Raw genomic sequence first — 24,141 nt, 5'->3', positions numbered from 1 at the left:
GTAAGTGAGGAAGAGGAACAGCTGCTGCTATGAGAAGGGTTGGTGCCTTATGAACTGTCTGCGCCCATGACCGGTCCTTCTGCAGCTCTCATATTTGAAGGGGAATGACACAAGGCATCATGCCCAAGTGCCCCACCCCTGGCATTGGCTCAGTGAATCCCCCGCCCTATTATACTTCTATATTATACCTCTTAGGGTGTGTCTTGGGATTCCTTACTGTTCTTTACAAAAATATTACAGAGATCATTTCAAGACTGAGAGTAACGTATGGAAATGCAGTGTCCAACAGATTGACTAAATAACTAGTTACCATTCTGGAGAAGGGAGCTGGGAAATGAGGAGAGTTCCAGAATGCTGAAGAGATTCATTCCAGACTTCCCTATCTAGATGAGGAACAAAAGTACTATTTAGTGGGGGTTGCCAGGAAATATCCGGGGACTTTCAGGGTGGAGCCAGGAGACCTTGTGGGTGGACCCAGATGCAAGGCTCTGAGAAGCACAATTGAACTCCGAAGGGAATTCTAGCCATCACATTTCAAGAGACCACACTCCTTTTAAATGCCTTCCTTCCACCGGAAATAATGAAGGAGTGGGGCACCTTCTTTTGCCATTCATAGAATTGGACCCCCTGGTCCAATCTTTTTAAAAAATTGGGGGGGGGGGGGGTTATATTGGAGTGCCCAGTGGACACCCCCCCTTTCTGAAAACCCTGAAGCTAATGGAGGACCTCCAAACCAGAAGATCCCCTGCCCCCCAACCAGGGATCGGTAACCCTAGAAATAGCGAAACAGTTATTAAGCATGTGACATTTGTTTTGGTGAGGGTGTGCCTGGGGGGGGTGGTTCCTTCCATCACACTTTTACCCCATACGGACCACTCAGTGATCAGAGGGCCAAAGAGGTGGCACCCATTCTGCCTCTCTCCCCAGTGAGTGGATACATGGACAGGATGTCTTGCTAGGCCGAGTAATGCAAACTGAAATTGTGCCAGGTCACATCTGCAGAACATCAGTTAACTATTTACCTTGTGGCCAGTTTTTTACACTTCAGAAAAAAACGGTGCCAATAGCTCTGTTTTCAAGCTGGAAAGCATTTAGAGCGCCAGACAATTTAATTGACAGAGCATATCCAGCAGGGATTTGTGGAGTCAGCCAAAAATAAATTTACTTAAGGTCAGCAGAAAAACTATAGCAGACGGGGTGATGTGTAGCCTGACCCTCTAAGTATGATGTTAAAGAGAAGTATTAATCAGACTTGGCATGTGCTGAAGGATATACCTGCGTGGAAGGAGAAAATACTAATTGCTTCTTTATAAAACAATTAAGAATATTTAGGAATGGCTGGTCCATAGCAATATGTTCTCAGGAGTACAGTAAGGATTTCAAGCCTTGTGAACAAAGACACCATAGGCACATTTTTCCTTGGAAATTGTGTATTTCAGACAAGCTATTAGAAAAATGTGTGTGCTAGGTAGTTGAATGGGTGACAAAAAAAAAAATTAGCACAGGAGTGCCAAAGCCTGCAACAAAGCCAACCTAATTAATGTAACGTATTTTGAACGGAGGGCCTGTAGGGCGGCCATATTGGCTCCACCCACTCCTTTGAACTGAGACATACCCCTCGTCTCCATCAGGAGTAGGACTCTTGGCTTGATTCTATAATTATCCCAATATACAAAAGGGGGGGGGGGGTTGGAGTTACCAGAAAATTTCCACCCCATTAGTTTATTATCTATAGTGGGCAAATTGTATGCAAAACGTTTAGAACTCCGATTAACTGACTGGATGCGCCTAGGCAACATCATAGGTCCTGAACAGATTGGCTTCTCCAAAGGCAAATCTGCTATGGATCACTGCTGCACTCTGGCCTTCCTTGCTGAAAAATATATGCCTACCGGGTGAAAAAAATTATACGCTGCCTTCATCGATTTGAAGGGTGCTTTTGATTCAATAGATAGAGCCCAACTATGGATCAAGCTAGGTTACCTGGGAATGGACCCTCGTCTGCTGTTTCTCTTGAGGAAACTTCATTCTAATACCTTTTGCCAAGTGAAATTTTCTTCTAGCGGTGACTTGACTAGTAAAATCCCAGTGTTAAAGGGGGTTAAACAAGGTTGTGTGCTGGCCCCGCATCTTTTTAATTTATTTTTAACTGACCTGGCACAATTTTTGAACCCTATTAACGGTCATCCGCCTAAACTTGCAGGCCGAGCAGTCCCCTTATAACTTTATGCCGATGACACTACCATCCTCTCTTGTACAAGAGTGGGCCTGCAAAGGTATTCGAATGCCTTTTATGACTACTGTAATTGTAATTCACTTTCTATCAATTATGCCAAATCTAAAGTAGTTGTCTTTTCAAATTGCTGGCGCCCACAGAGATGGTTTATTGGCAACTCAACAATCGAGCAAACAAAAAATTTTAAATACTTGGGGATCACTTTTAATCACAAGTTAAGCTGGGTTTCACATTGTAACAACACCGTCAACTTGACTAAATGTTCAGCTGCTCAAATTAAACAGTTTTTCTTTGCAAGGGGCAACCAATTAGTTCCAGCAGCTATTAAAGTGTTCAAAGCCAAAACGCTTGCCCAAATTCTCTATGGTATCCCTATTTGGATCTCAGCTTTTACCAGGAAAGTGGAGGGCATTCAAGCCTCATTCTTTAGACAAATTCTTGGTTTGCCAAAATGTGTGTCCTACTTTGCTCTCTGCTCTGAAGTGGGTCAGTCTTTGGTGGAGACAAAAGCCTGGATTGCAGTGTTTAAATTCTGGCTCAAAATTCACTTTAGAACAGATCCTAACAGCCTTCTTGATTGTATGAAAAGAGACCCATATATTTAATCCTGGACAGCAGTGCTTCTGTCTAAATCAATTGGGGTTAGAGGTAGATGATTTTTCTACCTCTGATGAGTCATATATCTTTAGATATATTAAATTGAGACTGTGGGAATCGGAGGAAACGAAATTACGGCCAACTGACCCTTATATTTGCTCTCCAGCTTCCTTACGTCTCTATGCTTTCTGTGGCAAAATGCCCAATTATCTATCAGACTTAACCACTCCAAGTCATCGCAGGGCATTTATGTTGGCTAGATTAAATGCGTTTCCTCCAAAGTTTTACAAGGGGAGATATCAGCGAGTCCCTTTAACCGACAGACTTTGCTCCTGTGGAGCGAATACTCCTGACTCAATTCAGCATATATTGCTTGATTGTTCTTTTTACCATAACCTCCGCAAAGATTTATTTGGCAAGCTTTCTTTTTCCCCATATTTGCCTATTCTGCCACCCTGTTATGATTTATTGAGTGATACTGAGGGGGTGGTTAGTGAGGCTGTGGCAAAATTTCTGGCTGACATCCTTAAATTTAATTCTGACCATGTTTGAATGCATCTGTAAGCTCAGTTTCATTTTGATTTTATCTCCAATGTTTAAATTTTTATATTCTGTGTATTTTTATCTGAATCTATTATGCCATTAAAGGTTTGGTATGGTGTGGTATGGAGTAGGAAGCGTGTCAGTACATATTGATGGATTTGTGGTTTTAAGAAGGTAACAGGATTAAGTTTTCAAAAGTGGATAAAGGATTAAGTTTGTAATGATACATTTGAAATTATTTTTGTAATGGCCTCTGATAAAGAGTTGTACTACACTTGAGCAGCTAGATCCAAGTCCAGTAGCTCCTTAGAGACCAACGAGACTTTGGGGTGGTGAGCTACCCCAAAAATCTTGGTCTCTGAGGCACTATGGACTCAAATCTAGCTGTTCTACTGCAGACAAACATGGCTGCCCTCCGAAACTGTTATCTTCAAGATGTGTCAGGCATCCCAGTGGAGTGGCAGGGGCAAAAGGTAAGAGAAGGTGCCTCTGTGCAATGCCACCCCCCACATCCTGCCGTTGCCAGGAGCAGTTCTGGCCCCCCTGCTTTGGAGAGCTTCAGCAAGTTGACCTCTCAGTATCTTTGCAGGGGTTTGTTGCGTAGTTTTGCTATCTGACCAATCCTGCACTAATAATAAACGGTATAGTTGGTCAAAAAGTGCTCTGAAAGGAAGGAGTCTGATGCTGCCACTGGGATGCAGCCAGCAGGTCACTAGTATTCAGTTTTCCAGATGACTGAGTGAAGCTGGATTTGGGTGGAATCCTGGAGCTCAGTGGCCAGGCCAGAGCCGTCTGTCACAGCTGCCTCCCCATTAACTCTCCCAAGGGAAAAAAATCCAACTATACTACTTTGGCATAGGGGGTCAAAGTGACCCCACATTACAGCAAAAAGCAATGGAAACCAGATAGCTCTCTCGGTCATGGCATTAGCTATTAAGAAAAAAAAATCAGGGCTCAAGAATAACTTCCAGCAGAAATGCAGGCCAAAGGAAAGTAAAATTTGGAATTGGGGTCAAAAATACCCCTCATTGAAAACGTCAAAACTCCACAAAAACGTAAATGGGGTCAAATTGACCCTACCATTTTTAAAGCCAAAGACATGGTTGGGAATCTATAAAACTGTTTATTTTTAAGAAAACAGTCATTTTTAACTGTTACAGCATAGAAACATAACAAGATAATAGTGGAACAACAAATAAGGACAAAGAGAAGCAATTAGCTCAGAAGACAGGTGACCAGGGGTCACAGGTAACTTCCCCTTGTAAAGCTGAGATAGTCAAATCAGAGGTTTGGGAAATCTAAAGGTGAACAGTTCAGTGCAAAGGTCAGCACAGTGGGCAGGTGGCTGGTGCTATCTGAAGTACTTCCCCCACCTTCGATATGTAAAGTTGAGGAGATCACTCTGAAGCTTGCCAAATTTGAAGGACAGGGGAAGCCATTAGCTCCGAAAACAGGTGGCCAGGGGTCATCTAGAGCAGTGGCCTCCAACCTTTTTGGCACTAGGGACCAGTTTCGTGAAAGACAATTTTTCCACGGACCAGTGGGGATGGGATGGGTTTTTTGCTGCCCCAGGCTGCCCCCAGGCCTACACCCTGTCTCTGCCCCTCCATGGGGGAGTCTTTAAATGAGGAGTAGGTGAAGGTCTCTCCCTCACTCCATGGCCCTGTTGCTAACAGCCTGTGGACCAGTACCGGTCTGCAGCCTGGAGGTTGAGGACCAGGCTTCATGGGTCCTTCAAGTCTGGAAAATGTGAAGTTCAGAGGATGCCTGAAGACATGTCCTGGCTTATCCTGCTGGGAGATAGAAGGACCCCATTTCCTAAACTGTGGTACAGTTCAATTTGAGTCTTCCATGTGGCTCTGGGCATGAGGGAAGCTTTGACAGAGCACAAACTCAGGGCTTTTACCTGCTCCTGCTATGTACTCAACAATTCATGTTGCAAAGTCTGGTTTCCTTGGGGGTCATTGCAACCCCCAAACCCAAAAGTAGTGTAAAACCTCAAAGCCAAAAAATGTCTATAGATATAAATTATGAGGGGGGGGGGGGTTATTTTCACTGCTTGCTCCACCTTTCAATAAAAGGAGGCATTAGGTGTTGGTCCATCTATTTAAACATGGGAACATTTTTTTTTCAGTACTTGTGGGGGAAAACAGAAACCGCAGGAATGATGATGCATATTGTAGTGTTTTCATTCATTTTCAAGCCAAGTCTATTAGGGGCCAGATGGATCCCATTTTGATGAAACGAACAATTAAAAAAGGAAAGGCAGAAGGGAGGGATGGAAGAGGGATTTCAGGGTAGGGCAGTTCATTGAGGGGAAGGCTCAACAGGAGTTCGGTGCCTGTAGAAAGTTTTAAATACGTAAACCAATTTTTCCATGACTTCCTGGGTCAAAAAAGCCCCTGATTGCTTAGAAGGCTTAATGTGTTTTCCGTGGTTATGTCTGTAAAAAGTGTGTCAGAGTAGAATCATAAACCGTTTTCCCACACAGCTTACCTCGAAGTGACGTCCCTCTTCACCGCGCAGCATCTGCTCGGATTTCTCACCATCGGCTCCACAGAAGCAGGAAGTGCCGGGGCTTCTGCGTCGCAAATGTAAATCGCTAAAACCCAGTTTACGTTAGCGACGCAAAAGCCGCGGCTCTTCCTGCTTCTGCGGAGCAGATGGTGGGAAATCCGAGCAGACGCTGTGCGGTGAAGAGGGACATCACTCCAAGGTAAACTGTGTGGGAAAACGGTTATAGAGTTGGAAGAGACCTCCAGGGTCATCTAGTCCAACCCCCTGCACAGTGCAAGAAACTCACAAACACCTCCCCCTAAATTCACAGGATCTTCATTGCTATCAGGTGGCCATCCAGCCTCTGTTTAAAAATGTCCAAGGAAGGAGAGCCCACCACCTCCTGAGGAAGCTTGTTCCACTGAGGAATCACTCTGTCAGGAAGTTCTTCCTGATGTTGAGCCGGAAACTCTGTTAATTTAATTTCAACACGTTGGTTCTGATCCTACCTTCCGGGCCACAGAAAACAATTCCACACCATCCTCTATAGGACAGCCCTTCAAGTACATGAAGATGGTGATCCTATCACCTCTCAGCTGCCTCCTCTCCAGGCAAAACATCCCCAGCTCCTTCAACCTTTCCTCATAGGACTTGGTCTCCAGAACCCTCACCATCTTCGTCGCCCTCTTCTGGACTCGTTCCAGCTTGTCTATATCCTTCTTAAAATATGGTGCCCAAAGTTTAACACAGTACTCCAGGTGAGGTCTTACCAGAGCAGAGTAAAGCGATGCCATCATATCACGTGATCTGGACACTATACTTCTGTTGATACAGCCCAAAATTGCATTTGCCTTTTTAGCCATCACATCACACTGTTGACTCATGTTCAGCGTATGATCCACTAAGACCCCTAGATCCTTTTCGCACACATTACTGATAAGACAAGTCTCTCCCATCCTATAACCATGCATTGGATTTTTCCTACCTAAATGCAGAACTTTATATTTATCCCTGTTAAAATTCATTTTATTGATTTTAGCCCAGTTTTCCAGCCCGTCAAGGTCATCCTGTATCCTGTTTCTGTCTTCTTATGTGTTTGCGACTCCTCCCAATTTCATATCATCTGCAAATTTAATAAGCATTCCCTCTATTTCTTCATCCAAATCATTGATAAAGATGTTGAACAAAACAGGTCCCAGGACAGATCCTTGAGGCACTCCACTTGTCACTCCTCTCCAAGAGGATGAGGAACCATTCACAAGCACTCTTTGGGTGTGATCTGTCAACCAGTTACAGATCCACCTAACGATAACAGGATCCAAACCATATTTTAACAACTTGTCAACAAGGATAGTATGTGGAACCTTATCAGAAGCCTTACTGAAATCCAAGTAAACGATGTCTACATCATTCCCCTGATTCAGCAAGGTAGTCACTTTCTCAAAAAAAGAGATCAGGTTAGTCTGACATGACTTGTTCTTGAGAAACCCATGCTGGTTCTTAGTAATCACATCTATTCTTTCTAAATGTTCCAGGACTGACTGTTTGATGATTTGTTCTAAAACTTTTCCAGGTATAGACGTCAAGCTGACAGGACATTAGTTACCCAAATCGTCTTTTTTCCCCTTCTTGAAGATGGAGACAACATTCGCTCGCCTCCAATCTTTCGGCACCTCTCCTGTTCTCCAAGAATTCTCAAAAATAATAGCCAGAGGCTCAGAAATTACATCCGCAAGCTCTTTCAGAACCCTTGGATGCAATTCATCTGGCCCTGATGACTTAGTTTCATTTAAAGAAACTAGGTGTTTATGTACTACTCCTATGCTGATCCTAGGTTGGAACTTCATACCCTCCTTAGATGTTCTGTTTTTGCCATATTGAGCACCGTTTCCCTCAGAAGAGAAGACTGAGGAAAAGTAGGAATTGAGCACTTCCGCCCTCTCTTCATTTCCTGTTACAATTTCATTTTCTTGCCCTCACAATGGGCCTACCATGTCTTTTTTTTTACTCTGAACATAAGAAAAGAATCCTTTTTTGTTGTTTTTAGCATCTTTGGCCAGCCTAAGCTCATACTGAGCTTTAGCTTTCCTAACTTTTTCTCTACAAGCACTGGTGATTTGTTTATATTCTCCTTCCAATTCCTAAAGGAGTCTTTTTTATTTCTCAAGTCTTTAGAGAGCTGTTTATGGAGCCACTTCGACTTCTTTAGGCTTTTTCCATTTTTTCTTCTCATACGAATAGTCTGTGATTGCGCTTTTAGTATTTCACTTTTAATAAACTCCCAGCCCTCCTGAACCCCCTTCCTCCTAAGTATTTCTGACCATGGGGTTTTACCCAGCATAGTTTTAAGTTTATCAAAGTTTGCTTTTCCAAAGTCCAACCTATAAGTCTGACTATGTATAGCTTTTCCCTTCCCTAAGACTGTAAATTCCAAGATCACATGGTCACTACTGCCCAGGGTGCCCATTATTTCCACTTCTTCAATCAATTCTTCCTTGTTGGTGAGAATCAAATCCAAGATAGCAGATCCCTTTGTTTCCTTCTTCACTTTCTGGAAAAGAAAGTTGTCAGCAAGACAAGTCAGGAATTTATTTGACTTTTCATTTTTAGCAGAGTTGAACTTCCAACAGATGTCTGGGTAATTGAAATCTCCCATTATCACTGTATCCCTTCTTGGAGAACTTTGCAATCTGCTGTAGAAGTATCTCATCCAAGTCCTCTGCCTGACTTGGTGGTCTATAGCAGACCCCCACAATAATATCACTGTTATTTCTTACTCCTTTTATTTTTACCCAGAGACCCTCAACTGAGCTGCCGTGCTCAGATTCACATATTTCCTCACAAGTATATACCTCCGCCCTTTCTCATTTGCCTGTCTCTTTTAAATAAGTTGTACCCCTGAATCCTAATATTCCAGTTGTGAGTGTCATCCCACCAAGTTTCAGTAAGGCCTATTATGTCATACTCTCCTTCCTTTATTAGGTAGGACTTGCAGTTCCTCCTGTTTGTTTCCCATACTCTGTGCATTAGTGTAGAAACGTCGGAATCCACTTTTTATGCATCCCGAGGGTTTAGTTTCCATACAAGCCTGCAAGTTAACATTACCTAGGGTATGCACCACTCTTTGCAAATCTTTAATGTTCTTATCCCCAGTATCTGGCATCGTACGAGGCTTTGAATTATTGTCTCGCTAACCCATACAATTTAGTTTAAAGCCCTCCTTATTAGGTTAGCAAGGCTGTTACCAAACACCCTTTTCCCTACCGCCGTAAGGTTAAACCATCTCCCAATAGAAGACCACCATCTCAAAAGCGTAAGCCATGGTCCAGAGTACATATAAATTCTTGCAGGTAACTTCTACATTAAGATGTCCAGTCTTTACAAAGTTTGCACAGCATGGGAGAGTGTTCTTTCTTAGCACGCTTTCTGAATAACCCTTCCTTTTCTTTTTCTTTGCCCATCCAGGCAACAGTTACCAAGGTCACAGCAATTTTGATTTTCCGCATGGAAATCCCGGTGGAACATCTATGAACGACTTCATGCACGGGCCTCAACTGTCGCACCCTCCCGACATGCCCAGTAGTATGGCAGCCCTCGACAAACCCCTCAGTCACTCCATGCAGGACCCCGTAAGTTGAACCACGTCTTGGTTTTGTTTTCATTTTTTCTCCAGATGATGTATCTTTCATTCTGACTAGTTAAGCAAAGTGGCACCATTAAGACAAACCAAGTTTATTCAAGGTATAAGCTTTGATGTGCAGGCACACTTTTTCAGATACAATGAAAAGGAAATTACCGGTCCATTCTAGGGATGGTTCATGAGCCATCATGAATTTGGCCCGGTTTGCAGCCCCTGGACATTTAACCAAACTTCTGCCTGGTTCGGCTGTTTGGGCCATTTAAACCTAAGCGTTAGGTTTAGATGGCTGCAAGCCATTTCAGAGCTCCAATTTTTCAGAGCAAAACGGATTTCTGAATTGGCTTCTAGCCAAGGCTTTTTCCCTGCAGAAGCCCACAGGAGCGGAGCTCCACCTGGGCTGGCCAGGGTTCCGGCTGGCCCAACCCGGCAGCCGACTAATTGATGCCTCACACAAACGCAGGCATGAAGCTGCCACTGAACTGGCAATGCCAAGGGGTGTGGCCTAATATGCTAATGAGCTGAGCATTTTCTACCCCAAAAAGCCCTGTTTACAGCTATTTAAACGTAACTGCAGGGCAGATGTGCATGTCCACTGTTAGGGTGACATGGCTGCAGGCCAATTCACTGATTTGATTTGCTTCCCCCTGCCCACTGCTTCAAAGCGAAATGGACAGGTTAAAAAGCTGCCAGCCATTTAACCCTTCCCAGGCAATCCCCCCCTTTTTCCTGGCCACAGCTTAACATCACCGGGGAAAAGAGAGATCCAAACCAGCTGGTTCGGTTTGAGGATTTGGGGCTCAGTTCAGGGTTCGGTTAGGGACTTCCCTGAATCCCACAACCAAACCAGATTCAAGGACCAAACAAGAATAACAAGCTTATTTTATACGGTTATCATTTGGGGGGGTTTAATTTCCCATCTATCTCCTCTCAAGCATGGAGGCACTTTCTTCTTTGAAGTGGGACGATTGGCTGTGTAGTGTTACCTCCCTCGTCCCCAGACCAGAGAAGGACATTCCAATCTACCATTCTAAGTTACATTACATTCATTACGTTACATTACAATCTACTATTATAATCCATTAATCCAAAAAAGAAATAAAATAAAGAGGACATGTGGCCCTTCTGAGAGATTAGTGAGAATACTGATATAAGTAGCTGTTTTATTGCCAAAAAACTTCAGGAACAGACAAGAAAAGGAAATTGCTGAGTGGCAGGTTATTGCAGCACTCAGAGCAATTGAATCCCCAGGACTTAATGCAGTTATTAGTTTCTTTTCTCACTACGTTCATTAACTTCATTCAGCTCTTACTCTCAGCATTCCACAGTGAAGCATACATCTGGCCATCAACCTCTAATTTTGACATATTTTTTTTCCTTCACCATGTTTCCCCCTGAAATTAAACCCAAACAAATGGTAACCATATAAACTAAAGGTTGTTATTACTGTTTGGTCGTTGAATCTGGTTAAACATCTTTGTTGTGCTGTTTGCTAATTTACTGCTCATCCTATACGCATGGATTGATAATTTCCATTTCGTGGCATCTGAAAAAGTGTGCATAAGTACACAAGAGCTTATATCTTGTATAAAACATTGTTAGTCTGAAAAGCGCCCCTGAACTTGCAGTTTGTTCTGCTTCTTCAGACCCAAATGGCCACCCACCTGAATCTTTCTGACCAGCAATACTGCTGGGTCAGGATCCATCAGAGAGCAAGCTGAATATGAAGGGATTCATCCTTATCACGCGACCTGGTTTGGTCTCCCATTCTGTATTGGTCTCGGCTGGTTGGCATGTAGGGTTCATCAGTGACCTGGTTGGTTGGTGGTACAAAAGTTGAATTTTTCCACAACTGGTCTCATGCTGTTGGTTCAGGCCTCACTTGCGTGCTCAGGGAGTACAATGCAACAACAGTCAGAGGCCAAGACACACACTTTGCATTTTTTTTTACGCTGAATTTATACTTGATTGTTGAAATTTACCATGGCAACTTCATTCATTGAGATTATCACTTTATAAGCAAAGATGTAGGGGAGGGAGATGCTCAGTGGTAGAGCATCTGCTTGGTAAGCAAAAGGTCCCAGGTTCAATCCCTGGCATCTCCAACTCAAAAGGGTCCAGGCAAATAGGCGTGAAAAACCTCAGCTTGAGACTCTGGAGAGCAGGGGAGGGACGGTGGCTCAGTGGTAGAGCATCTGCTTGGTAAGCAGAAGGTCTCAGGTTCAATCCCTGGCATCTCCAACTAAAAAGGGTCCAGGCAAGTAGGCATGAAAAACCTCAGCTTGAGACCCTGGAGAGCCGCTGCCAGTCTGACTAGACAAGACTGACTTTGATAGACTGAGGGTCTGATTCAGTAGAAGGCAGCTTCATATGTCCATATATGACTGGCTTGACTACTGGGCAAATGGTTGTCCTCCATTGGGAGGGACGGTGGCTCAGTGGTAGAGCATCTGCTTGGGAAGCAGAAGGTCCCAGGTTCAATCCCCGGCATCTCCAACCCAAAAGGGTCCAGGCAAATAGGCGTGAAAAACCTCAGCTTGAGACTCTGGAGAGCAGGGGAGGGACGGTGGCTCAGTGGTAGAGCATCTGCTTGGTAAGCAGAAGGTCCCAGGTTCAATCCCCGGCATCTCCAACTAAAAAGGGTCCAGGCAAATAAGCGTGAAAAACCTCAGCTTGAGACCCTGGAGAGCCGCTGCCAGTCTGAGTAGACAATACTGACTTTGATGGACTGAGGGTCTGATTCAGTAGAAGGCAGCTTCATATATGTTCATATATATATGTGTGTATTTTCACTCTGCAATTCAGCCTCCTACATCACAACTAAATAGGAGCCTAGCAGCACCTAAGAGACCACCAAGATTTTCAGGGTAGAAGCTTTCCAGAGTCAAAGCATCTGATGCTATTGGACTCTGGTTTGGTCACATAGAAACTAGTTGTTCTTTTGTAGACCAGCAGAGCTACCCGCTGAAATTATCACACGTAGTGGCCATTATTTTCAGCATCTCTCCTCTAGCAGTTCAGAGTTTGTTCAGAGAAAGAGAGACTGGGCAGTCAGAAGGCAGAGGAAGAATTAGGGAACCCCTTAGAAGGCCAGCTTCTGCAGAAAGGCTCATCAGGATCTTGCATAGATGGTCTGTCCGTGGCTGTAACGCTGTTATGCCCCCTTTGCAATAAAATGTTATTTACTGAGATTTGTCTGCTTTGCAGACTGCTAGCGTCTGCGTGAGTATGATCAGCAAACGGCTGCCACAAATGTGGCACCCGGAGGGGTTTGGTGCCAGGCTCAGTAGCCTAACCAGCTGAGTGAGGAACACAATCATTAACCTTGGGATATCAAAGATTTCAGGTTTTCACGGCTGGTAACATCATTAGGGTTTGTATAATCTTTCGGGATCAAGTGCCGTGTTCTACTGGAGAAAGTTTTCCTTCCAGACGTTTCGTTCTCAGCTGCGGAGAACATCCTCAGTGGCGTTGCAGCCGGAGCAGGCGCTCAGACCTTCTTGGCTGCTGTGCATTGAGTGGGGCCAGGGCTGCTGGAGAGCTGCTATTTCTAGGCTGGAGGGGGTGTGATGAAAGGGCAATTGGTTTGTGGATGTGCCCATTGTTTGGAAGGGGTTTGAAGATAAGGAAGATGGTTGTTGACTGTGCACAGTCAACAACCATCTTCCTTATCTTCAAACCCCTTCCAACCCTCCCAGCAGTTAACACAGAACAATGGTCACATTCAACAGCCAGTTTCCTTATCACTACCCTTCCAGGAAGCCCCACCAAACAATGGGCACATCCACAAACCAACTGCCCTTTCATCACACACCCTCCAGCCTAGAAATAGCAGCTCTCCAGCAGCCCTGGCCCCACTCAATGCACAGCAGCCAAGAAGGTCAGAGCGCCTGCTCCGGCTGCAACGCCACTGAGGATGTTCTCCGCAGCTGAGAACGAAACGTCTGGAAGGAAAACTTTCTCCAGTAGAACACGGCACTTGATACCGAAAGATTCTACAAACCCTAACCTTGGGATACTTGTGCACTGTTTGTTTTCTTACGGCACCAAAATCAGTTTGTTAGGCTTTCTCTAACAATGAAGGGCAAATCTGGCTAACCAGAACATCCCAGGGGTTTTTAAAAATGTATCCGTTGCCTTGTTGCTACCCTCCGCAGATCAAAAAGCCAGCCCACCGGCTCCCCTGCATTTTTTCCCTCTGGGGGCCGATGACCATCCATATGGATGCTTTTACAGTACTGGTTTCACATCATGATGGCTTGTTGAGCAATTCACAGCAAAGCAGCTTGATGTTGATTGCCTCCCACCACCACATGCCAGCTCGTTGCCTCACTTGTCCTTCCCTGCTTCTTTTCCTCCTCCGCAGATCCCTCATCCCGGCAGCACTGATCAATCCCATAGTTCCATGCAGCAAGGTTTGCACGTACCTCATCCCAGCAGCCAGTCAGGGCAGCCGTTACATCACAGCGGTCCGCCTACCCAGCAGAGCCGGCAGCCACCACCGGCCGCTCCCAGCAACCATCCACACAATGACCTGGCCTTTAACCCCTCCTCAGCCTTAGAGGGCCAGGCTGGTGGGCAGGGCGCGTCCGACATGCCGGAGCCTTCGCTGGATGTAAGTTGGGGTCATTTGGTCAGGCTTGTGCTGGCTTGGACTTGCTGAAGGGGTGGGAGAAGCAGCTTCTCCCTCATTATTTGGGGCACGGTTGACATTGAATCGTTGGAGCAGACAAAGCAAAACTCTGGCCTCACTGAAGAAAGGGTGGAAGGGTGCCTTGAGGGAGGCCAGGGGAGGGGGGTCCAGGCTTTGAATATTGCCATTCAGTAACTACTGGTTGATACTTGTAGCGCAATCCTGAGTTTTCGTGCCTGGCGCTTTACAGAGAAACGTGGGGGGGTTTTAAGGGAAAGTATCTACATTCGAGTTTGGGAGCAGTGGGGAAGACAAGAGGAAGAGAGGGAAAGAAAAGAAATATGTGATTATTTATTTCTGTGTTCCTTTCTGCCTCATGAGCAGGACCTTTGTGGACCCCTTGCCATGCAGAGAGAGAGAGGGATAGAATGGGCAAGAGCACTCTGGCCTGCCCCCCAGCCTCTGTGCAAGTGTTAAGTGGTCTTCACAGGGTGACCTAGGCTTACCATAGCCCTGTTGCCCACTGCCTCTCAGAGTGGTGGCAGGGCAAAAAAAAAATTAAAGCAATATTGCTGATGTCACTGCACCATAGAATTTCTGGTCATCTCTAGAGCTACCTGTTGTCACTTCCAAAAGCAATGTAGAGATATGGCCTATGTTGAACATGCAAAGAAAGTGCCCATGCATAACCCCATGGTCAGTGAAGACATTGGAGAGCAGGTGTGCTCACGGGCATCTCTTCCACACATTTGCCCCTCAAAGACCACTCAGTGATTGTGCAGAGAAGAGGGACAGGGACACAGCGTGGGGGGGGGGGGGGTGCTCCTCCATATGGTTAGTGAAGTCCAAGATAATCCTTTGAGGCAAAGCCAAGTTCTGTCCCCTGGTGTGACCGACAGGCTGATTGAGGTGCTGTGATCAAGTTCTTCAGGGGATTTCCACATGTGAGTTGACTCAGCCCCATAGGCCATATAGAATTCAGTGAAAGCAGCAGATACGGGAGACATGGGGGGGGGGACTTTCCAGTAGAGCATTTGTTATTTATTTATAAAATGTACATCTCACTCTTCTGCCCAATCCTGGTCGTGAGGCAATTAACAAGTAAAAGCAAAATATTTCTTCCCTGACGGGGACCCAAAGGAACTTGCATTGTTCTCCTCTCCTCCACTGTAAGCTCACAACAACCCTGTGAGGTAGGTGAGGCTGAGTGTGATGAGCTCAAGGTGATCCAGCAAGTTTCCATGGCAAGAGTGGAGATTTGAACTGGAGTCTCTGCCTTAACCACCATGCCACAGTCAGGGGCTCTCAACATTATAAAGTGCCTCATGTGGAAGGAGAGTTGCCAGGCCTTCCCTGGCTGCCAGCAGCGGTCCCCAGTATTCTTTCCAAGAGTGTTCAGCACATGCACAAAGCAATGCAGGATGTCAGCCAGAAGTGACATCATCACATGTCATGTGTCACGACCCAGACCTGCAGGCAGCGACGGGCAGCTTCTGTTGCCCTGGCAATCGGCCAGGACGCGGGCTGCCGTCTGTAGTGCTTGCGAAGGGAGCTCAAGCGTTATCTTAACAGTCCTAATTGGTCTTCACCATAAATCAGTCCAGCCGAAGGGAGTAGCAAAGCACGGTGTCAGGAATGCAAAGGGTCAATAACCGGGGAAAGCAAGCCGAATATATCCAAAGTACTTAGCCAAGTCGCAGAGTCAAAGCAGGGTCCAGTGTCCAGTCCAAAAGTCAAGCCGGGTCGGGAACAGACAGGTTTGCTCAGCAGGCAAGAGGGTGCAGGGCGCGGTCACGTCCGAGGGTGATCATTTGTTGCCAGCACAGTTTGTACTGAGGCCAGGATTCCAGATATACTGTGCTGGCTAATTAGCTTGTTAGTATTCTGGGCTCAGATCCCTCCTAGCACGCCTGCGTGCCTCTCTACGCCTGTTCCTGAACTCCAGCCGTCTCCTCTCGCGTAGCCGGTCTCCAGGTGGTGGTGATTCAGGAGGGGATGAGCTAGTGCTTGGTGTAGCCTGATCGGTTCCAGGTGGCCCCTGCTGCTGGCTTGCTCCTTCGGGACTTACGTCCGATGTTGGTAAAGGCATCTGCACAGCAGGGGCTGGGTCTGAAGCAGGCACCTGCTCCGAGTCAGCAGGGGCAGGCATGACATCATGCAGGAAACACTCTATCATTTGGGGGTCACCACAAAGCTTTTACGCAAACGCTAGAGCGTCCCCTATACAATGTAATGATGTCACCTGGAAGTGACGTCATCAGCATGTCACGCAAGAAACGCTCTATCATTTGGGGTCACCACAGAGCTTTTACCCAAATGCTAGAGCATCCCCTATACAACATGCTGGCATGATGACATCATCTCCTCGTGATGTCATCACAACAGGCACGCTGCAGATGTTCAGGGGCAGAGCTCCACCCACCACGCCAGCCAGCTCCGTGGTGGCGGATTGGAGGCCCTGAAAGTGGGGGAAACTTCGTCCCCATCAGGGGAATAGCAACCCTTTGTTAAAGCAAAACCAAAAGTAAAATCCATATATAAAAACACAAAGCCATTGAGGAGATGCCAGGCTAAACAAAAAAGTCTTCAGCTGCTGGGGGAAGATGGTGTAGGAAGAGGACAGATGACTATCCCTGGAATATCCTTTGTATGTCATCTGCCTTGGTTTTCAAGGGAAATTGTCATTAACTATTCTCACCCTGACTAGTTGTTAAAAGCTTGAAGAGAAAGCTTTAAGATATCCTTCCTCAGAGCAGGATTAAAATAAGCATGAATTACCTGCACAGCTGAAATGTTTGGATATACATTCTGAAGTTGGCTAGCTTAGTCTGGGAGCAAACAAGCATGGATTCTATTTTTAAATGTTCTAGATGGGACTGGGCTCTCTGTTTTTAAGCATGCTTTAAAATTTATTTTAAGAATACTGTGGATCTCTGTTCCTCAATAGTGTTGTGATGTGACACCAAAAGCTTATCTGCATTCTCTTTTTCCTCGCTTGTGCATGGGGGGGGGGGGGGGGGAGGGTTCCTGTTCCGCACATGTTTTACTTCTTCTAGTGGTGAATTTGATATTACACCAGTTTATGTCCGGATTTAAACTGCAGGGTTTTTATGCCAGACAAAGTGACGTAATATCAAATTGACCACTAGAGGAAGCAGCTGGACAAACACTTGTTGGGGATGCTAGTCCAGGCTGATCCTGCATTGAGCAGGGGGTGGGACAAGATGGCCCCTTCCAACTCTGGTCCTGTGATCAGATCTGATCCTTGCAAAGAAGCCGTTCCTGCCATCGTTACCTGTGGTGGGGTGGGCCCAACTATGTCAAGGCTGCAGAAAAAACAGCTGTGGGAAGAAGTCAAGTCAAGTGTGAGAAACTTCACCCCTAAAAATCTCCAAAGTGTGAATAATGAGTATCAGTGAGGGAATGCCAGACCAAAACTGAAAAGTTGCGGGTGAAAGACAGTGACAAGTGGAGATAGATGAATCTCCCTGGCAAGGGAATTCCATAATCTTGGTGCCATGACGGAGAAGGCCCTTTCTCAGGTTGCCACTCACCTAGCCTCCATTGGTGGGGGTGCCCAAAAGTGAGCTTCCAAAGATGACCATAGTCAAGGTTCAAGAGCAGCAAAAGTTACTACCATTTCATACATCTCTACCATATACAAAGTTCCTTGACATAATAAATTAGCGTAACGGGCAGCACATTGTAGACAGTTCCCCTGGCCACACTGCTTCCTACACATAGTTGAATTGCCAACCTCTGGGGAGAACAGGGGATCTCCTGGAATGACAACTGCTTTGAACGATGGACTCTGTGGCAGATATCTCCTGCTGATGTCACTCCTCCTCTACACAAACCCTGCGCAGTCCCAACCACCAGGGATAGACTGACGTTTCCACTTCCTGGGAGAGTTCCCAGAGAGCCTTGACCACCAGGAGCAAGTCGAGCAAAATAACCTCAGCAATGGCTGACAGTGCCACAGAGTTGGGCTTAGCTCTCTCCAGGCCTTTTCAAATGTCCCAACCCATCCTGACTGCTTTAGTGTTACAGCTTCAACCACAAATCACCTGCCTATAGCAAGTCTGAACGCTGTAGGATTTTGTATGTACTTGGGCTTGGCCACGACTCATGCTCCATTCCAGCAGCCATGCAGTGTTGCTCCATGCAGTTGGGGTGATATTTTCTCAACCCACCAAGTATATCTTCAGATGCTGCCACAAAGGTGGGCTCTTGCACCTAAATTGCCAATGCGTTTTTACTATTTTCAGATTTCCTCTGTCTTTATTCCGCAGCTGCTTCCAGAACTTACAAATCCAGATGAGCTGCTTTCGTACCTGGATCCCCCTGACTTACCGAGCAATAGCAATGATGACCTTCTCTCTCTCTTTGAGAACAACTGAAGCCTTTTGTGTTCTGTCCCCGACACCTGTCACTCGTTCGACACGTCTGTAGCTTCACAGTGTGGAATCCCACACCGCCCTTTTCCCCCCCACGAGGATGAACCTTGCAGCTGGAGGAGACGATGGACACGTTCTTCATCTCAGAACTCGCTTGCTCGTGTCAAGCTTCACAAATTGTGGGGTAGAAAGAAAGAGGATGAGAAGGCGGAAGGCCTCCAGACCCCGCGACACTCCACATCACAGATTGTTTGCGTAGCTCTGCAGAGAGAGAAGAGAATTCGCTTGGGAGATGGCGCAGCATGAAGTATCTTGGCAGAAGTCAGTCTCACCAAGGGAAGAAAAGGCAACAGAACTATTCTGTTTCAGAATGCCCTTCCAACTGTGTTCTTCCATGCGTTTTGTTTGGTTTCTTTTTCCTTTATGGTGTGGTGTCTGTTCCACTGTGTTTGTTCTCTCTCTCCCCGTCTGTACATTTGGGTCGGACAGAATTTATTTGGCAATGCCTTCAGATTAGCCAAACAAACTCAAACCACGTAACACATGCCAAAAAAGCACAAAAAAACCCATAATGATATCACAACTAAGATAAAAATGCAAAACACATCAAAGGGAGGCGTCTGTTCGTCAGACGGTCATTTCTGTGTGATGGGAGGAGTCCTGTGGATCTCTGGGCTGCGGCAACTGTGCGTTTTTTCTAAATTGTAGCAATTTTTAAACCTTGCAGGCCAGGTAGCCTCTTTGCTCTAACACAGAGACTTGTTTTCTTCTGTCTTTCTCTTTCCCCCTTTTCTTTCTTAAGGGGTTTGTTTTCAAAGGATCAACTTGCTTGCCATCACGTTAGCAGGCCAACCATGAAATGGGAGGGAGGGATTTAAGTCACGTTCCCACATGAGACTCTAAAATGTTGGATTTCACCAAGAGTTTTTCTTAACCTGTGCAGTAGGAGAGTCTTGGCCAGGGAGAAGAACTGGGAAGACACGAAAGTAGAGCAGCCAGATGGCAAAATATCTGCTCCCAGCAGGAGTTTATGTGGTTGCAGTGGGAGGAAGAGACACCCTGGGCCTGGTAACTGACAAAAGGGAACTTTGACTCTCAAAGGTTTCTACCCTGCAAACCTCGTTGGTCCCTCAGGTGCTCCGGAACTCAACTTTAGCTGTCCTACACCTCCCCGGTTTTTCTTTCTTTCTGTTTTTCAGATTGTGACATGGAATTCACCCTTTTCCTTTTCTTTTTTTGATGGGTTTTTTTTAGCTGCCAGGACTGTTTTCTAAATATAAATATATATATATATTATTTCCCCAAGGACAATGGGCATGGGAAGTGTCAATCCCTCTGGTGCCCCAGCCCCATGGCCTTCCTTGTCACATGCAGTGCTTCCTTCCGTGGTCTTGTGCTTCTCATCAGGTTGCCTCCCCCCCCCCCCCTGCATGAGCTTCCCGTTGCTCCCAGGCCCGTTTCTGCGCTCTTGGTCATGCTCTCGTATAAATGATGTATAGTGTCTGTCTGTCAAGACGTGCATGTGTGCCAACTCCGCCCTGGCGGGCCAACATTTCGTCTTCTGCCCACCGTGTGCAAATCTTGCTTTCTTTGTGAAGAAAAAGAAAAGACCTTGATGGCTTCCTTTCCCGTCCATAAATCAGATCAAATATATCCCATATTTGATTTTCAGTAGTAGGCTTTCCATTTTGTGCCCAATGGAACTCGTGCTTGTCGGTTTCTGTGTGTAAGCTCCGCCCACTTTGCCCCCTGTGAATGGCATGGCCTGTGCATTCCATTCCCAACTTGCTCTCGTCACCAAAGTCATGCTTGTAAATTCTTTGCGCATTTTGTTTTTAGCATCTACCGCCACAGCTGTATATGCATCTTGTGATATATATACTAGTTCGCAGCACTTTGCTGTAGATATTACAGGAAATGGCAGTTTTAGTTCCTCTATTTTCCAGTAGGAGTGTTGAATTTGTAAAACATTTTATGTAGAGATGTTTCGACACTTACTTTTCTCCCCAATCTCCCTTTTATTGAGGTTTTCTTTTTGTTTGTTTCATAAGAAGCGCTGTTCATTATGCAAAAATCAATTATTTTAAGAATTGCTATTGTAAATACCTTTTGTGAATATTTTAGTATCGTCTTTGATAACAATATTCAACATTTTCCTGATCTGGTTATACTTGTGTTTTAAAATGCATAGTCTTTGTGGGGGGAGCATAGGTCCTCTTCTGTTTTTTTTTTTTAAGGGGTCTTGGATTGATGGAGTTTTTTTTCCTTTTGACAAATTAGTCCCCCTCCATTTCTTAGTCCAGTTTAATGGATCTGGCCGATGTCCTGAACTGCCCAGAAAATAAATTGTTACGAGCCACGATATCACCTTGAGATTCTTTTCTTTTGAGATTCTTTTCTTTAGTCAGACAACAAAAAAGGTAATTTTAAAAAAATCCTTTGAAAATGGCATTGCCTCGTACGTAGGTGAGGAGACGGCAGTCCAATAGGCGGCACACTACATAGGATCTTGGTTACTGAACACCCAAGGAATAACGCAGTGTCATAGTGGTGGTGGGATACCAGGGGAAACTGAAGTTCAGAGCTTCCTTTTATTTCAAGTGCATTCTGGGTCTCCCCCCCCCCCCCATAGTAGCTTCCCCATTCTGTCTCCATCATATAAGCATTTGCTCCATTTATGTGAGCAATGAAGGGTCAGTTGACCTTGCGTTGTTCCATTATTCTCATTTGCTTTAAGCCAACCGGCAACCAGCTAAAGCAATCACAGTTGTCAGGGGCTCGAAAGCCAGCTGTTTTCACATCTGCCTCTCCAAAAACAGGCACGTTAACCATTGCTTCTAGCAAGTTGTCGAGGCCTGTTTTAAGCCATATATTGTATTTTGCCTGTTCAGAGTTCAGCACCCATTTTATAAAGCCGATCCTTTGCTATTGCGCAGGCATCCAGATTAGGAAACAGAACCATTTCCAATCGGATGTGTTGAGGTCGGGTGAATGTGAAGGCACCGTATGCAGGGCCCTGCTGAGGAGGCCGGAGAAGAGATGCCCCCGTTGAGCATCTATTGTTAGCCTTGACCTGGCTGGCCCAGGCTAGCCTGATCTCATCAGATCTCAGAAGCTAAACTAAGCTGAACACGTCCAGGGTCTGGACAGAGAGGCGGGCAATGGCAAACCACCTCTGCACGTCTCTTGCCCTGAAAGCCTTGCAGGGCTGCCATAAGTCGGCTGTCCCTTGACGGCCCTTTCCGCTGCCCCCATTGTTAGGCTTGTGCGATCCTGCCTGTCCTCCACAAAGTTCTTCCATCCACAGGCTGAGCTTCACGGCAGAATGGGTCCCCTGGCTTCCCCACAGCTCCAGCGAGAGGCTCCAACCACTACACCACACTGGCTGTCTTTCGGGAAAGTCCCATCCGGGGCTCTCTTTTTTGGTAGAAAAAGCCCAGCAGGCACTCATTTGCATATTTGGCCATACCCCCTGACATAACAGGGCTTTTGCAGAAGCCCGGCAGGAACTTATTTGCATATTAGGCCACACCCCCTGATGCCACGCTAGCCGGAACTGCATTCCTGTGCGTTTCAGCTCAAAAAAAAAAAAACCACCCTGGTCTTAGCGGTGAAGTTTTTTCCCCACAGTAACCAAAATCAGTGCTTATTTTAAAAACTGTAGATTTTATGTATAATGATTAGATCTGTAGCAAGGGAGCATGATACCGACCAAATTTAAGGGCTAACGTAGCTGGGTTAACATCAAGTTAGAGCATTTGCAAGGGTCCAGCCGAGCCCTTTTGTGTTGTATTAAAGGGTATATTTATCTAAGGAGCAGACCTAAAAAATCAGCCCAGAATGGCCCCTTCCCATAAGCAGTTACTCACCATCAGGTCATGAAACCCACGGTCTGTTTCAGAGAATTTGAGATGGTTCGTTTGTAATTTGCTCACTGCCATAACCTTAGAATGAGGTGAAACCCTATGAGACAATTTAGAGTTCTGTTGTGTTGAGTGGCAGAATTCTATTCCCAAAGCATTTTATTACTATTATTTTTATTATTCCTTTGTTTTGGAGGCATTTTGGTTTGGTCTTTTTTATTGTTTCCCTCTAGATGCCCACCTGGAAAAGAACCCTCAGAGATTTATAATTCTACTGCCAAGACATAATATTATTATTATTACGGGATAATGAAAACACAATGTCTGCAGTGGAGGCTCCAGGGACATCTGTACATATGTAAATGGCAAATAGAGACATGTTAACAGAAATGCATTCATTTTCCTTGGAATGTGCATTTGTTTTTATTTTGCAGAGACAAAAAAAAATGAAGCTTGAAGATCCATCTTATGTGGGAAATGAATCCTGTTCGTTAGCGTTTGTGAAGTCTCCACGTTTGTTTCATTTCTTGTAATATACTCTGGAAATCCTTTGTGGAAAGAATTTTTTTCTTGCATTTTTTGTTTGTTTTTGTTTTACCTTCATGTAATAATTAGCTTAATGTGTACTAGTCTTATCACCTGTGTATTTTTAGGGTGCTACAAAAAATAATGAAGAAGATAAGGGGATTAAATAAAAAAAAAGATTGTAACCAAATTCATACTTTGTACAATTTTTTAATATTGTGATCAGAGGAGAATTTAAAAAAAAAAAGTACAATCTGAAGTTACCATGCAAAAATGGCCATTGTTCTTGTTTGTACATTGTATGTACAGTACAACGCAATCATTTCATACTTTAAAACTGGTCAGAAAAAATAATTGTGATTTTTAGTCTTGCAAAACTGTATGTAGTTAGATGATGTGACAACCTAATATTTATCTAATAAATATGTATTCAAATGAAACCTGTATATTAGGTGTTCATGTGGTTATTTTGTATTTAAAATAAATAAATCAGATTGACTATTGCTAGACATTTATATACTTTCTTGTAACACTGAAAGTACTCTCATTTTTGCTCATGTTATTATTTTTTTTCCTAAATAAATTTGGAAAAATTACAGATGGTCTAGTGAACAGCTCTTTTGTAAATCTGAATTTTCTAGTTACGGAAAAGAGAGAGAGAGGAAAGGACCTGGAGGGTTGGTATCAGAAATTTATTATACTTCTTTGGAATTTATTTATTTATTATTTATTTATCTTCGGCAGGCGCGGCAGCTGGCCCCTTACCTGGAACGCAACGACTTAGCAACGGTAATCCATGCCACGGTCACCTCAAGAATAGATCACTGTAATGCTCTCTACATGGGGCTACCCTTGGTGCTAACCCGGAGACTACAACTAGTGCAGAATGCTGCGGCACAGCTGCTAATGGGGCTGCCGCGATGGGAGCACATTCAGCCAGTGCTGAGGGAGCTTCACTGGTTGCCTGTTGTGTTCCGAGTTCGCTTCAAGGTGTTGGTATTAGCCTTCAAAGCCCTTTATGGTCAGGGACCTGCCTATCTACGGGACCGCCTTTCCCCATATATCCGCCAGAGAGCACTGCGATCAGGGACAAAAAATCTGCTGTCTGCCCCGGCCCAAAAGAAGCCAGGCTGTGTGTGATGAGATCCAGGGCTTTTTTGGTGGCAGCACCAGAACTTTGGAACACCTTTCCAGAAGCCATAAGGGCCCTGCGG

General features: G+C 45.2%; 1 protein-coding gene across 4 annotated transcripts in view; it reads left to right on the top strand.

Annotated features, from left to right (window-relative positions):
• The window catches only part of ZMIZ1 (zinc finger MIZ-type containing 1), a 565,771-nt gene extending 542,248 nt beyond the window's left edge, over nt 1–23,523 (top strand). For all 4 annotated transcript variants that reach the window (XM_060241000.1, XM_060241003.1, XM_060241002.1 and 1 more), the window contains 3 exons: nt 9,338–9,501; nt 13,876–14,124; nt 18,435–23,523. In XM_060241000.1, coding sequence (XP_060096983.1) covers nt 9,338–9,501; nt 13,876–14,124; nt 18,435–18,542 — 521 coding nt within the window. In that variant the 3' untranslated portion in view covers nt 18,543–23,523. The remainder of the gene's footprint in view (nt 1–9,337; nt 9,502–13,875; nt 14,125–18,434) is intronic.
• The last annotated feature ends 618 nt before the right edge of the window (nt 23,524–24,141 follow it).

This window comes from Heteronotia binoei, chromosome 6 (genome assembly GCF_032191835.1).
Source record: "Heteronotia binoei isolate CCM8104 ecotype False Entrance Well chromosome 6, APGP_CSIRO_Hbin_v1, whole genome shotgun sequence".
NCBI lineage: Eukaryota > Metazoa > Chordata > Lepidosauria > Squamata > Gekkonidae > Heteronotia > Heteronotia binoei.
Note: the sequence above shows the minus strand (reverse complement) of the source record. Positions and strands in the feature narration are given on the sequence as shown.